Consider the following 14,210-nt stretch of genomic DNA (forward strand, 5'->3'; position numbering starts at 1 on the left):
TTCCCCTCTGATGCTTATCCCATTCAGTTTAACTCACATCTCTATAAATCCTTCTAAAGGTTCTCTTAAAATTCAGCATTCTTGGTATCCATTTCTTTTTTACTAATTTCTAATGAAACTTGACAAGACATTTTGTCTATTCCATGATATTCTGAATTGTCCTCACTACAAGTTAATTGCAATCACTCAGTTTCTGAAAACTCAGTTAAAATTTGATCCCTTTGGGTTATCCTAGGAGTTGGAGTACTTTGCTAATAGCCAGGGATTATAGATTCAGCATACCAGAAAGCAAGGTCACCAATTTGCATAAAAATTCATTTCAGCCAATATCAGCTAAGTGTGCAAGGCATTATGTTCAGCAATGGGAGTACAAAGGGTAAATGAGATGTGGTCCTGGCCTTGCTTCCAGCAGAGACTACATGAGAACTTACAATTTTCCAGGGGAATAGGATGGGTACACACACACGCGCGCACACACACACACACACACACACACACACACACACACACACACACACACACACACACATGAAAATAGGACGTAAGACAGAATGTGCTAAATACCAGATAATGATCCAAAGTTCTATGACACGCCTGAAATGAGAGCGATCACTTTCAGTAGAAGAAGCAGGAAAGGTTCCAGGGAGGAAGGAGCACCCCTGTGGGCCTTGCGGGAAACTCAGGAAAAAATAAAGGAAGAAATAAGGTTGCTGTTCACCATGGTTTTCACTTCAGAAAAGATGAAGAGGATTTAGGGCCCCTTAAAAGTATGAAGAATTTTAGTGACAAGTAAATTTTAATCAATCAACATTTAAAAAAAACTAAACTGTAAAGACTGAAAGCTGCCTGTTGAGAAAGTAATCTAGTCCAAGGCCTCACTTTACAGATGAGAAAACTAAGACCTAAAGATGTTAAGTGACTTACCCACGGGTGCACAGATATTAAGTAGCAGAGCTGGGATCTGAACTCAGATCCTTTCACCCTAAATCCAAGGCTCTTTCCAATATACCAAGAAGAATACAGGAAGGAAAGTACCAAAGGGCAGGAGAATTAGGAAAATAGAAGTAATTCCCTATCAGTAGATAATAAATGGTCTACATAAGGCAAAAACATGCTAAAAGGAAAACATTTATTAAACTGCTAAATGCAAATATTGCTAGGAACTAAACTAAATAGGACATTACCCATCCCTGCCCCTCATTGTTTTCTATCTCTAACTCAGTTCTATCTGCATCAGGGAAAACCCCTCAAATCAAGGCGTCCCAAGGCCAGAGCCTCCTGGTATTTTGAATGATTCTCGGAAACAATGATGCTCCTTCAGATATGCAGATCTCACTTTCTCACTTGCCAAAATTTCTCATTGTGTTCCTAAAGATCCTCCCAACAGGATCTCCCTATACACAGCACGCCTTCCTTTGGTAGCAGCACAAATAGGGAAACTAAAACTATCCCATCTGAAGGAATAGGACTTGGGTCTCCATCCTGCATCTGCCATTTTGTACTACTTGGCTGACCTTGGGCTAAGCCATTTAGTCTTGTAGGACCTCCATTTCATCATCTGTCAAACAAAGGGGTTGAACTAATTTAGAGGTATCAAACTTGCTTCCAACAAAGAGACCAGAACCAGAGTGGAAAATAATTGGGAGATGTTTAACAAAATAAGTAACAATATAAAACAACACAATGTTAAGTGGTGATTTTCTAAGTCCAAATCTCAGGGTTTCTATTAGACTTTGACACCCCTGATTGTATCATCTGTAAGATTCATTCTAGGTCTGGAACTCTTCTTCTTTTACTACTTCAGTGCTACCAACTTATTATAAGAGTTGTCCATCTGTGATCTCTTGTTCGCAATATGTGACCAGCCCAACTTCTTTTGCATCATTTCTTGAACCAAAAGCATTGTTAGGAAGATGGTTACAGAGTATTTTTACCCACTGTGTATCCTCCCATCCCCCTTTGTTCTGCTGTTCAGTCATTTTTCAATCATGTCCAACTCTTCATGACCCCATTTGGGGTTTTCTTGACAAAGATACTGGAGAAGTTTGCTGTGTCCTTCCCCAGCTCATTTTACAGATGAGGAAACTGGGACAGGGCTAAGTGACTTATCCAGGATCATACAGCTAGTGCCTGAGGCTAGATTTGAACTCAGCAAGATGAGTCTTCCTGACTCCAGGCCAGGCATTCAATCCACTGTGCCACCTACCTGCTTCATTCTCCTTTGGGTTATTTGTAAATTTAAGGATGTGAAGAAGCCACCTTGAACTGGGCTTTAAAAAGTCAACCGTTAAATTTTCAGGGTGAGTATTTATACCTCAGGAATCAGCAAATGCCACAAATCAGGACATGATTTATTGTTTTGTTGACTGTCTGAACTAATAAAGCGATGGCAAAAATGGTAATGATTTAGGTTAGACTTAAAAGTCTGTTATGAGTTTTTGGTGAAGAGATTGTTAAACATTTACCAGTACACCCTATTTTTAATTGACATTGTTCTAAATAATTTAAAGTAATTGAAAGCACTATGCAGTTCTCCAAATGGAGTGCAGGTGATTTCTCCTTCCTCTGTTACCTCCTCAAAAAGAATTTTCAATAAATTAGTCAGGCCTGATTTCCCTTTGAAGAAGGATGAGGCAGAATGAGGTAAGTGAAAAGAACACTGGTCAGAATTAGGTCTAGGTCAGTTCAGGTTTGACATTTAGTCAACGAGCAACCATGGACAAATCACTGAACTTCTCCATTCCTTGACTGTAAATGTGGATAACACATGTGTTGCCTGAGTCCAGATGTGTTCTGGAGCCAGCTCAAATAGCTCTAGAGAGTTGATTGTTGAATTTTTAGTGTGAACACTTATACCTAGTAAATCAGCAAATGCTACAAATAAGGGCCTGATTTATTGTTGATTTTCTAGACTTGGGGCAACGAGGTGGCACATTGTATAGAGTGGTGCAGTCAAGAAGACCTCAATTCAAATCCTGCCTCTGATGCGTACTAGCTGTGTGACTCTGGGCAAGTCGATCAGTCCTAATATGCTTCAGTTTCCTCTTCTGTAAAATGGGGATAATAGGAACACTCACCTCCCAGGGTTGTTGTGGGGATCAAATGAGGTGAAAATTGTAAGGTACTTAGTGTAGTGCCTCACACATGGTAAATGACAGATAAATGTTAGCTATTATTTCTTGAAATGATGGGGAAATGTTAATAATGTAGATTAAAAGTGTGTCTTGTGGTACATTTCCCTTCTCCTACCTCCCCAGAGCCGGCTGTTCAACATTTCTCAGTTTACTCCTCCTTGTAGCCTTGTTGTGAGGAAAATACTTTGTACAACAACATGCTAAAGAAATGTGATCTATCACCACTTCATTCTTCTGCCTCTCCCAGCTATAATCAGGAGCAAATGAACAATTTTCTGCCTTTTCTTTAGGTGGTACCTTGTTGGACCTGAAATGTGATAATCCACGCCATTGTGTTCCACATTCAGAGTTGCATGGTCACTCAGGTCACACCATAATGAGCCCTGCCTTCCCCACTGACTTCCTTAGCTTTGGTTCCACTGACTAAATAAGGTGGGCTATAAATAATAATGATGAGTTAGCACCAACACTTATTGTACAGAATGACTAAGAAAAATTACAAGCTGACATTATGAATTATTGTATAAATGCTGCATTCATTTAAAAGCCCAGACATGAAGGTGCCAGTTGGGTTCAGAGCAAGTCTCCCTCCCAACCCATGGTGCTAGAGGCTGACTGATGGCATTCTAACAAACTGCAAACTCAGATCAAAAAATATTTGTGGGATTTTTTTTTGAGATAGAGTTTTCAGAATTAAAGCAAGTTGCTTCATAAGAAAGGTTAATTTTTTTAAATGCCCCAAAGTTGCAAGTGACAACAAACATCTTAAATAACACACACACACATACACATACACCTGTCCATCTACTAGAAGGCAGACACACCTGTTTGAGGAGGCATTCAGGAGGAAAAGAGAAAAGCAAAGAGAACAAAAAAGCTCCAAGGAGCTTACTCTCTCTGGTGCTAGAACACCTGAATTATTATCTTCATTCTGGCATTTACTAGCTGCATGACCTTGAGTAAAACACTTCACTCACTAAGGCTCAATTTCCCCATCAGTAAAACAAGAACTTTGGATTATATCATCTTCCCAGGTTCCTGCCTAGCTAGAAACCCTTATTCCCTCCCTCAAATCTGACTCGGATCCTGTTTCTTTTTAATAGTAAGCTAGCTGTGTAGAATGAAATAATTGTACCCTTGGCTAGATCATAAGAAGAAAAGGAAGTAAACAAGCATTTATTAAGCACCTACTAAGTGACAAGCATAGTGCTAAGCACTTCACAAATAATATCTCATTTGGTCCTCATGACCCTGGGAAGTAGATGCTGCTATTATCCTATTTTACAGTTGAGCAAACTAAGGCAGAGAGAGGCTAGATTAGATACAGCTAGTAAGGGTTCCTTACTTGAATTCAAATCTTTCTGACTGCAGGCCACCTAACTGAATAGTCCAGCAAGATTTGAGTCCTCACTATATATTGAAAGCAAGTAATGTAGATCTAGACTCACAAATCCCCCAATCTCAGAGTTGGTAACTTTCTGAGACCATTTACCCCTCGATAAGAACTCCCCCTACTAAGCACTCTGCTGCTTAGTAGGTATTTAATAAATGCTGAATGAACTGAATTGTCAATTAAATCTGACTCTCTTGTGACTGCCACCTCTTACTCCTAGTTCTGCCCTGGAGGATGGACAAACCTAATCCCTCTTCCACCGGACAGCTTTTCCATATGCACCCGGTGCTCCTCATTTCCCTCTAACTTTCATCCAATTTTGATGCATATGATCTCAGGGACTTTATCAATCCACTCACCTCTCAATATGCTTCTTAGCCTCTCAATGTCCTCCCTAAAATATACCTCGCAGAACTGAATATAATACTCCAGATGAGATCTGACTAGGATAAAGTACAGTGGCATTTTTCTCTCTCTTATTCTAGATACTATACCTTTCTTCATGCAGCTAAAGATGGAATTTGTTTGGGACTGTTCCACAATTGACTCATATCGTGATTTCCATTCGCTAAAAACACCAGGTCTTTTTCAGACAAACCACTTTCTAACCCTACCTCTTCAATATTGAACTTCTAAAATTCATTTGTAAAAAGCCAGGTGTAAGACTATATTCCATTTCTCTCTATGAATTATCTTGTGCTTAGATTGTCTTATATCTTACTCCTATTGAAGTCTTTGTAGATCCTCTCTCATTTAACTCATGAGTTAGCTATTGCTTCTAATTTTGTGTCTTATGCAAATTCTGTAAATATACCATCCATGCCACCTTCTTCCCAGTCATTAATAAAAACACTGACAGCGTAGGACCAGGTAGAAATACCCGAGTTACTCTACTATAGGAATCTAGCTAAGCTGATAGGAATTAGTGACTGTGTTCAGCTATCCAACCATATTCAACTTCATCTAAGTATAGTCTAGTAACTTATATTTCTCCATTTTAACCACAAGGATAATATGAGAGACATTTTCAAATCCCTTGATAAAATCTTTATAAACCATAGCTATATCAATGACCTTATCATGACAACTACCTTGTCCATGAAGAAAATTAAGTTAGCCACCATCACCTGGTCTTGCTGAATTAACGCTATTTCTTTATGATCCCAGTTTCCTTTTCCTAGATAGCAATTCACCACATGCTAGAATTTTGTCAGAAACCAAAGGTGAAGCCCACTTGGTCTAAATCTCAAAGGCTTCACTGTTGTTTCTTTCCGAAAACTGGGACAACTGTTACCTCCTCCTGTCCTGCATCCCTTCCCTCATTATTCTTAATTGTTCAAATATCTATTGCTCAACAATCACACCCACTAGTCCTTTCAGTACCTTAGGATGTACTTCCCTGATGACAAAATATCAAGGGCAGTTAGGTGCCTTTACTATCTCCCTACTTATCTTGAGTTTCAACTCTTTATTAGCCATTATTTTTTTGTTCTGTCCTTTCTAGTTCAAAGATCATTCTCCCTGGCAGGATGCAAAATGGGCAGAAACAGCTCAACCTTCTTTCCACTGTCTATTGTTCATTAACATTCTCTCCTATCGTTTTTTTTTTTTTTTATCCTCTCTTGTCCCCAATGCAGCAATAAATAAATCTGCCCTGTTTTTGTCTTTAACTCTTCTAGGAGACTTCTTGGGGTAGTTAGGTAGTACAGTAAATAGAGCCTCAGGCATGGAATCAGGAAGACCTGCATTCAAATCCAACCTCAGACACCTACTAACTGTGTGACCCACTGTTTGCCTCAGTTTTCTCATCTGCAAAATGAGTTAGGAGAAGGAAATGGCAAACCACTCCATTATCTTTGCCAAGAAAATTCCAAATAGGTCACAAAGAGTTGGATACCACTCAATAGCAGTTCCTCCCCTTTAGTATCCCTGATACTTTGCCACATTTTTGTATTCATTTTCCATGCCCTACCTTTTGTACGTCTTCTCCATATGCCTTTTATAATTCTAAATTATTCATCACTGATGTTTTAAAACCAGTTTCCCTTTTCCTCTACATCAGACTTTTGCCTCTTTGAATCTTCTGAATTTCATTCTTGAAACCTCCAACCAATCCCCCTTGGGTTTACTACTCCTACACAGTTTTAATCCATGGGATCAAACTATTTTTTCTCTGAAAGCTTTGATGACTGATCTCCAAACATTTAGGGTAGATATCAGACCATGCTCAGATTTCCTTTCCTTCTGTTTCACAGATTTTAAGATGGAATGGCTATTTCCTCCCTCAAGGTACTGTCATTTCAACTTCCAGCAAGCAGTTCTTCCTCACTGATGAGACTCAAGGCAGAATAGCTACTTCTTTTTCCACCTCTTTTAATGGATAAAATTATCATTAAGGTGAGCCAAGAAGTCATTAGCTCTGCTTTTGGCAGAGAGAGACTTCCAGATGTACAGATAATTGAAGTCCCTTATCATTATTAGTATGTCATCCTCTTTTCCAGGCTTGTGATCCATTTCCCAAACTCCTCATCTATTTCCTTTCTGTCCAGGTGTGCTGTAGTATATTATACAATATTATTTACACATATTATCTAAAGCCATAATGAAAAAATATAAATCAATTCTCTGCAGTTACCATCTTCCTGATGACCACTGTTGGAAAAGTCACAGCAAGACTTTTAGCTGTGAACCCAGAGAATATGCTGAAAAGAAATTTTCTTAGATGTCTGTTTTCTCAGAAGAGAGTACAGACAATAAGGGAAGGGATGGTACAACCATGAGAAATTTGAAGAATACTTTTAAAAACCCAAGCTGTGTATAGATTTGCAGTTTCATCTGCAATCCTCTTTAAGTTATTTTTTTTCTATTTGGAAATGTTCATATTTATCAATAACTGTCAAGTTCAAGAAAAATTGTTTTAAAGTCTTCTTAAAGTCTACTCTTTTTTTTTTCTCTTCAAGTCAACAGAGCTTTCTGAAACTCTTGAAAATATGAAGAGAGAATGTTTAGGGATTCTGGATATGCTTAAGACAGAAATCCTAGAAAATACATATCCCTTTTCTGGCTTTAGTTTCCTCTTATCCACCACTAACAAGAATTTTCCCCTGCATACAGTTGTTCAGAATTTTTTCATTAAGAACTTGAGTTTATTTGAGTACTTCCAGATGGCAGGGTCATCTCCTCTATTACTTATCTCAAAGTTCTACACTGAAGTTGGGAATTGTGGGTTTGCTCTTTGTTCTAACTTCTTCACCTTCATAGACTTAAAATGAAGATTGTATGTTGACCATATGCAGACCGTGGGAGTTCTGTAACTAGAGTTTTATAAAGAATTGCTCTCTAAGAAGCCAAAAACAGCTTCCTTAACTGAATGCTTTCCCTCTTCACCTCTATTTCTTGGAATGCCTACCTCCTATCAAGACCTATTTCCTGTCCTGGGGGGCTGCTAGGTGGTGTAGTGGGATAGAGCACCAGTGCAGAAGTCAGGAGGACCTGAGTTCAAATCGCACCCTCAGATACTTGACACTAGCTAACTGTGTGACCTTGGGCAAGTCACTTAACCCAAATTGCCTCATGCTGGCTCATCTCCAGTCATCCTGATGAATATCTGGTCACTGGATTCAGATGGCTCTGAAGGAGAAATGAGGCTGGTGACCTGCACAGCCCTCCCTCACTCAAAACAAAGTCAAGTGCAAGTCATGTCATCATTTCTCTGATAGCATGGTCTTCTTCCGCAACGAAGGACAAACACACATTTCCAGTCCCATCTCCCACTAAGACTTGTCTGATCCCACCAGTTATCTGTGTTCCTCCCCCAAAAAAATATTTTTAATTTACACTGCATATATTTCACATTAAATTATCTGTGTGGATGTTATTTTCCTCAAATAGAATATTTTGGTTTTGTCTTTGTATCCCTAGCATCAAACATCCTACACAAATATTAATATTAGGCAAACTGAATTGAGCCCTAAAGCCCCTTACTCAAATGGTTTTTTATATTCTCTCTCTTTAACCTGAACATGACTCTCTCCACAAGGTAACCCAAAATTACTCCCCTTCCCCCTCAGCTTCAGCTGTCAAAATCCTCTTTCCTTTAATTCAGTCATGGTAGAATCTGATGGGTTAAATTGAAGATTAAGACTTTAACATATCATAGTTTGATACTTTGGCACACTGCTTTTTCTTCAGTTTGTTTCCCTAATTCCTCAGTAAACCTTTTAACCCTGACTTTGTCTTTGTTGGATTAAGGAAAGGAAAATTGACCAACACCCAATTCCAAAGAAAGCAGATTTCCTTGGAGAGATCAGGTTTAGGTTAGTGGAAACAGGAAGTAGAGAAAGAAGCAATATTCATGGAAGGGGGCTGAGAGTTGTACTCAGTCTCCTACTGGCATTTATTTATTCCCACAGGTCTTCTAGCTGCACAAAAGGGGTTGAATCCCTAGACAGAGGAAAAAATGGAGAACTGGTGCCAGATAATAGTACACAAACAAGGAGGATGTTGTAGTGGTAGAGAGCAGGACACAGAATCAAAACAATTTGGGTCCAAGTTCTTCTTCTAATATGGTGGATATGAAGATAATCACTTAACTTCGAGTACCATAAGCTGATCCCAAACTACTATAGGGGGAATTTCACCACAGGGTAAGCCCTTGGTTCAGGAAAGCCATTACAAAGGAGATGGCACTTGGACTGAGCTGTGAAGAACAGGTTGCTGGATTTGGGAGTCAGAAGCCCCAGATTGAACTTCTACCTTAAACACTCAGTAGCTATGGGATGCTGGGCAAGTCAATTAATCTCTACTTGCCTCAGTTCCTCATGTATTAAATGTGGGGCTTGGACAAGATGGTCTCTAAACTTGCTTCCAATTCTAAATTAATGATCCTATGAACCCTGAAAGGAGCTAAGAATTCTAAGAGAAAAGAATTCTGGACATGGACATCAGTGTGTGCTTAGGTACAGAAATCAGAGTTGAAATACTGAACTCAGCAAACAGATCATTGACTACTCTGGGAAACAGAGTGACTGAATTAGAACAGTAGGCATGTGAGTAGAAAGAAGGGCACAGACCCAAGAGATAGTATAAAGGTAGAACTGATGAAACTTGACAATTGATTGGACATGGAAAAGGAAGGATAGAGAAGAGTCAAGGATAATTCCAAGGTTTTAAGTCTGAATAACTGGAAAAATGGTGATTCACTCAAAAGAAATGGGGAAATTTGGAAGATGAATCAAGTGTAGGAATTGTTGAAGTTTGCATCGCAGTATCATATCACATCAATGACTCCTTCTACTCCTATTGACCCTCTTCAGAGAATAGTTAATTTCCAAAATAGTAAACTAGAATTTCATTTCTTCCCTTGCCAGTTATAACTTTACTCTTGTGTCTGCCTTACTGTTGAGAAGATCACTTATCAGAGGCAGCTAGATTGTGTGGTGGAGAGAGCACTGTATGTGTAGTCAGGAGGATCTGAACCCATACCAGGAGTTACGCTATGCTATTTAAATCAGATATTTCAGTATTCTACATTCTAACTAAAGTGAATTATTCTCCACCCCCATTTTTATTCTGAGCTCTCTCTCACATAATTCTAGGTGGGCCAATAGATTGAGCTCTGGGCTTGAAATCAGAAATCTGAGTCCAAATATGGCCTCAGGTACTTTCTAGCTGTCTGACCTTGGGCAAAACCTGTTTGCCTCAGTTTCCTCAACTGTAAAATGAGAGTAATAATAGCCCCTCCTCCCAGAGCTACTGTGAGGATCAAATGATATATTTGTCAAACTTTTATGACAGTGCCTGGCACTTATAATTATTTATTATTATAATTATTATTTTCTTATCAATTTGATCTTTAACCTCAATGAACATAAATGTTTTAACGTACAAATAGAAATAGTAAACAGGACTGCATGTGAAACTTTGAGCTTCCTTTAGAGTTTTTAAAAGTGTATACATTAAGTTTAACAAAGTAGTACAAAATTGCCCTGCTTGTGGGAGTCCCTCTCTGAGCTTCCTTCTGCTCTCTTCCTACTCTCCCTTCTTTGGGTCATTCTACATTTCTGGAACGTATTACTCCTTTTGGGATGAAATCCTTCTTTCCCTTAAGACTCAAGTCAAAGTACTTCCTCCAGGAAGGCCTTGAATTTCTCAGAGCACTGTGACTATACTTCTCCTTTGTAATTTACCTCAAGCTTTCTTGTGTCACAGCACTTGTGTATTTCTCTCTCTATTAGGCCATAAAGACTTTGAGAATAGAGCCTATATCCTCACAGGTTGTTGTATTCATCCTTCACTTTCAAAGAAGACCATGACATCAGAAATGATGACATGACTTGCACTTGACTTTGTTTTGAATGAGGGAGGTCTGTACAAGGTCACCAGCCTCACTTTCTCCTTCTGAACCATCTGGGTCCAGTGACCAGATATTTCTCAGGATGCCTGGAGAAGGCCCAGAATGCAATGAGAGACCTTGGCCTTTTTAGGCTGGCCTTTTCAGGTACTCACTTAGAGGGAGTTAAAGGCCATTGAATTAATAGGTCTCTTAAGGAAGTAGTGAGGGAATGGCCCTTTTAAGGAGAAAAAGAAAAAAATTAAATCAAGCTGGGAGGGAAACAGAAAGTGTTACTATTGATAATCACTGTAAGCCAGCCATTAAGTGGAGCTTGGGCAGGGATCTATTGTTGTCCAGTCTATGGGCTTCAGAGAGGAAGGAAAGAAGGAAGGAAGGAAGAAAGGAAGGAAGGAAGGAAGGAAGGAAGGAAGGAAGGAAGGAAGGAAGGAAGGAAGGAAGGAAGGAAGGAAGGAAGGAAGGAAGGAAGGAAGGAAGGGACATTTAGCCAGTAAACCCCAAGGAAGGGGAGGGGGAGACAGAAGGGAGAGTATGAGCTGGGTTACCCAGCTATCTGGGTCCGTACTCAGGCAGCTCGGTTTACTCACCAGGTGTTATAACCATATAACCTGGTTAAAACAGTGCTCTGTGCATAGTAGGCATGTTCAATGAATTACTTAATGAAATGGTGTAGATGTTGAGCCTGATTGTTGCCTCCTGGGGATGGGAGTGGCGGAGGAGAGTAGCATAGGAGCATCACTTTGTAATGAGGAAAACCTATGCCTCATCTCTACCAAACAGCCCACATTCATGTGTTGCATTGTAAAGTGTGTACTAGACCTGTGCAACCCAGAAAAGTGGTGTACCTCTTAGCAGGTTAATGATTTATAGAGCTAAGGGATAGAGCTAGGAGGGACCTCAGATCCTCATTTTCAGAGGAGGAACCAGAGATCCAGGGTCACACGGAGAGCAAGCGTTATCAATCATATTAAGACTGAATTCAGTGGGGATAGGATGGAAAGCTCTTTTAAATGTAGCACTTAAGGTATAACAAACTGGCTGTTACTATAAATTACAAGTAACATTTACTTAGCTCTTAGAGATACGTCCTGAAAGTATCTTTTTTTAGATGAGGAGCTGAGGCTTACAAAGTAACTCATCCAAGATATCACAGCACAATGTTAGAGGAAGAGCCGTTTCAGTCCGGACGCCTGCCTGAGTGTCCTAACTCCCATTCTAGCATCCTTCCCTTCACCATGCTGACTCCAGTACGGTCTAAGCCATAGCTGACCTCTAAGATTCCTTCCAGATACATATCTAAAAAGAGGAACTTTTATATCTGGAGAAAAGAACTTCCCACCCTCCGTATTTTACAGGCAGGTGCCTACTGGAAACATTTAAAGCAAGAAAATCTTCAGGAGAACGATGCAATGCCTACAAAAGCCATCCCTGGCATGATGAAGTACACTAGCAGAAGCATTTCTAGGTAGGCAGGAGATTTTGTAATCCTCGCCCCCTCCCCCAGTTCCCCCCCCCCTCAAGACCTCCAAACCATGACGCCAGAAAGTTCTACAGGCCTCCTGCTCCACCGAGCGGTCGCTAACTTTTCCCCAAGTGCTTGAGTGGAACTTGTCCAGGCTGGTGGGAAGCACTGGCCCGCTCCCTTCCGAGCCTGAGTCACATCCGAGAATTCTTCGGGCCTCCAAGAGAGGGCCCCGGGGCTGGCAGCTCTGCACGGCTCCGGGCACCGCGGCGGGCTGGCCAGCCCCGTGAGGTCAGGTGCAGGCACGCCGTGCCCACCCTGGAGAAGGCGCGGACTGCCCTCTCCCGCCGCCTCCTGCCCCAGTCCCGAGCCGCCAGCTCCCTACCTGGGCACGCCCTGGAGTAGTCGAAGCAGCAGTCCCCGGTGAGCCGGCACGCTTGGTCACAGTAGCACGTCCCGTAGACCCTGTCCAGCCTCCAGCCGCGGCCGAAGCAGGTGGGGTCCCGCCCAGGGCAGCACCGCCCCACCTCTGAGCAGCCCGCTTGGGCCCCGGCCCAAAGGCGCGCCAGTCCCCACAGTGCCATCCAAAGGGCGCCCGGGAGGGTCCGCATCGCCAAGGCTTCTCCCCGCCCGAAGGCAGCAGCGATGGCAACTGGGCGAAAGAGGCGACGCCGAGGACTCGACTTGGTCCCCAGGGAGAGCGAGCCGCCTCCTCTGAGAAGAGGGTGGAGGAGGCTGCCCCCAAACCGCCGGAGAGGCGAGGCGCGCCCCCCCGCCTGCCCCCGCCCTTCTCGGCCGCAGCCCCTCCCCATCTGCCGCTGCCCTGGCCGTTCGAACGAGCGCACCGCCGGAGCCTCCCGCACTTGGAGGGCTGAGCGGGGTTCTTCCTACCGCGGCACCCTGCCAGAGCGCTGGTCCGGCTAGAAAAGAGGGGCGCCAACTTGGTCCCTTTCCCTAATTCCGGCCCCTCTCGGGCAGCGGGCCCTTCGTCTCCCTCTCATCCTAACTTTCCTCCCCATTGCGAGGAAGGAGCAGAAAGCAGCTCCCCGCCGTGCCCTCCTTCCCCCCTTCTCTGTTCCCAGCTTGGGCTGCCCCTCATGGCAAGGAGCGCACTAAGCCGAGGGCAGCCGGGGGACAAGGAGCAGGTGGAGCGGCCACAGCCCAGTGAGTTCTGATGGGCGCTGTGTTGGGAGGGCCGAGGGGGGGGGCATCGGCGGTCCGCAGGCACTAGTGCCCCTGCCCCTTGGGCAAGGATCTCTACTCTGAGCCCTTAAAACGGCTCAGAAAGCCCTAGACTAATGGGGGCCGGGGGCGGGGACGGGTGAAGGTGGCGAGAATTCCCGCTGCGGATTATGAAATCAGGGGTTCGCTCCATCCCCCACTCACCAATGAGACCCACCTTGAAAAGGTTGTACTGAGAGCTGGAAGCAAAGAGAGGGGTGTGAGTGACGGGTGGGATGGGGTGGGAAACTTCCTTCAGACCACCAAGCAAAATGTGTTTGCTTGGGTGAAGAAACCAGAATGAATGACTTAGACTGAATGAATGCGTGAAGAAAAAAAAATGCCAGGCCCTCCTTATGACTAAAGTCGATTTCCAAGTAGATTCCCCACATCTCAAGAAGCTTTTTAAAAATAGCTGACGCTTGAATAGAAAGTATTTGGTGCTTTTTAGATCAACTTTCTCTCCCACAACCATCCAAATACACCTGTATTTCCCATCCCCTTCTCATGCTGATCAAAAAAGGTACCCTAGATCTGAAATTGTGCAAGATTCCATTCATTTAACTTCCTTCAATCGGCTGACCATATGGGTTCTTAAGTGAAATTGAACCCACAAAGTTTCTGGCTGCAAGGATGCTACCCAAAAGA

At 42.4% G+C, this 14,210-nt stretch overlaps 1 protein-coding gene across 1 annotated transcript in view; it reads right to left on the minus strand.

Annotated features, from left to right (window-relative positions):
* The window catches only part of SBSPON (somatomedin B and thrombospondin type 1 domain containing), a 50,048-nt gene extending 36,685 nt beyond the window's left edge, over window positions 1–13,363 (minus strand). The window contains exon 1 of the mRNA XM_072604866.1: window positions 12,727–13,363. Coding sequence (XP_072460967.1) covers window positions 12,727–13,153 — 427 coding nt within the window. The 5' untranslated portion in view covers window positions 13,154–13,363. The remainder of the gene's footprint in view (window positions 1–12,726) is intronic.
* Window positions 13,364–14,210: the final 847 nt, after the last annotated feature.

This window comes from Notamacropus eugenii, chromosome 4 (genome assembly GCF_028372415.1).
Source record: "Notamacropus eugenii isolate mMacEug1 chromosome 4, mMacEug1.pri_v2, whole genome shotgun sequence".
NCBI classification, from domain to species: Eukaryota; Metazoa; Chordata; class Mammalia; order Diprotodontia; family Macropodidae; genus Notamacropus; species Notamacropus eugenii.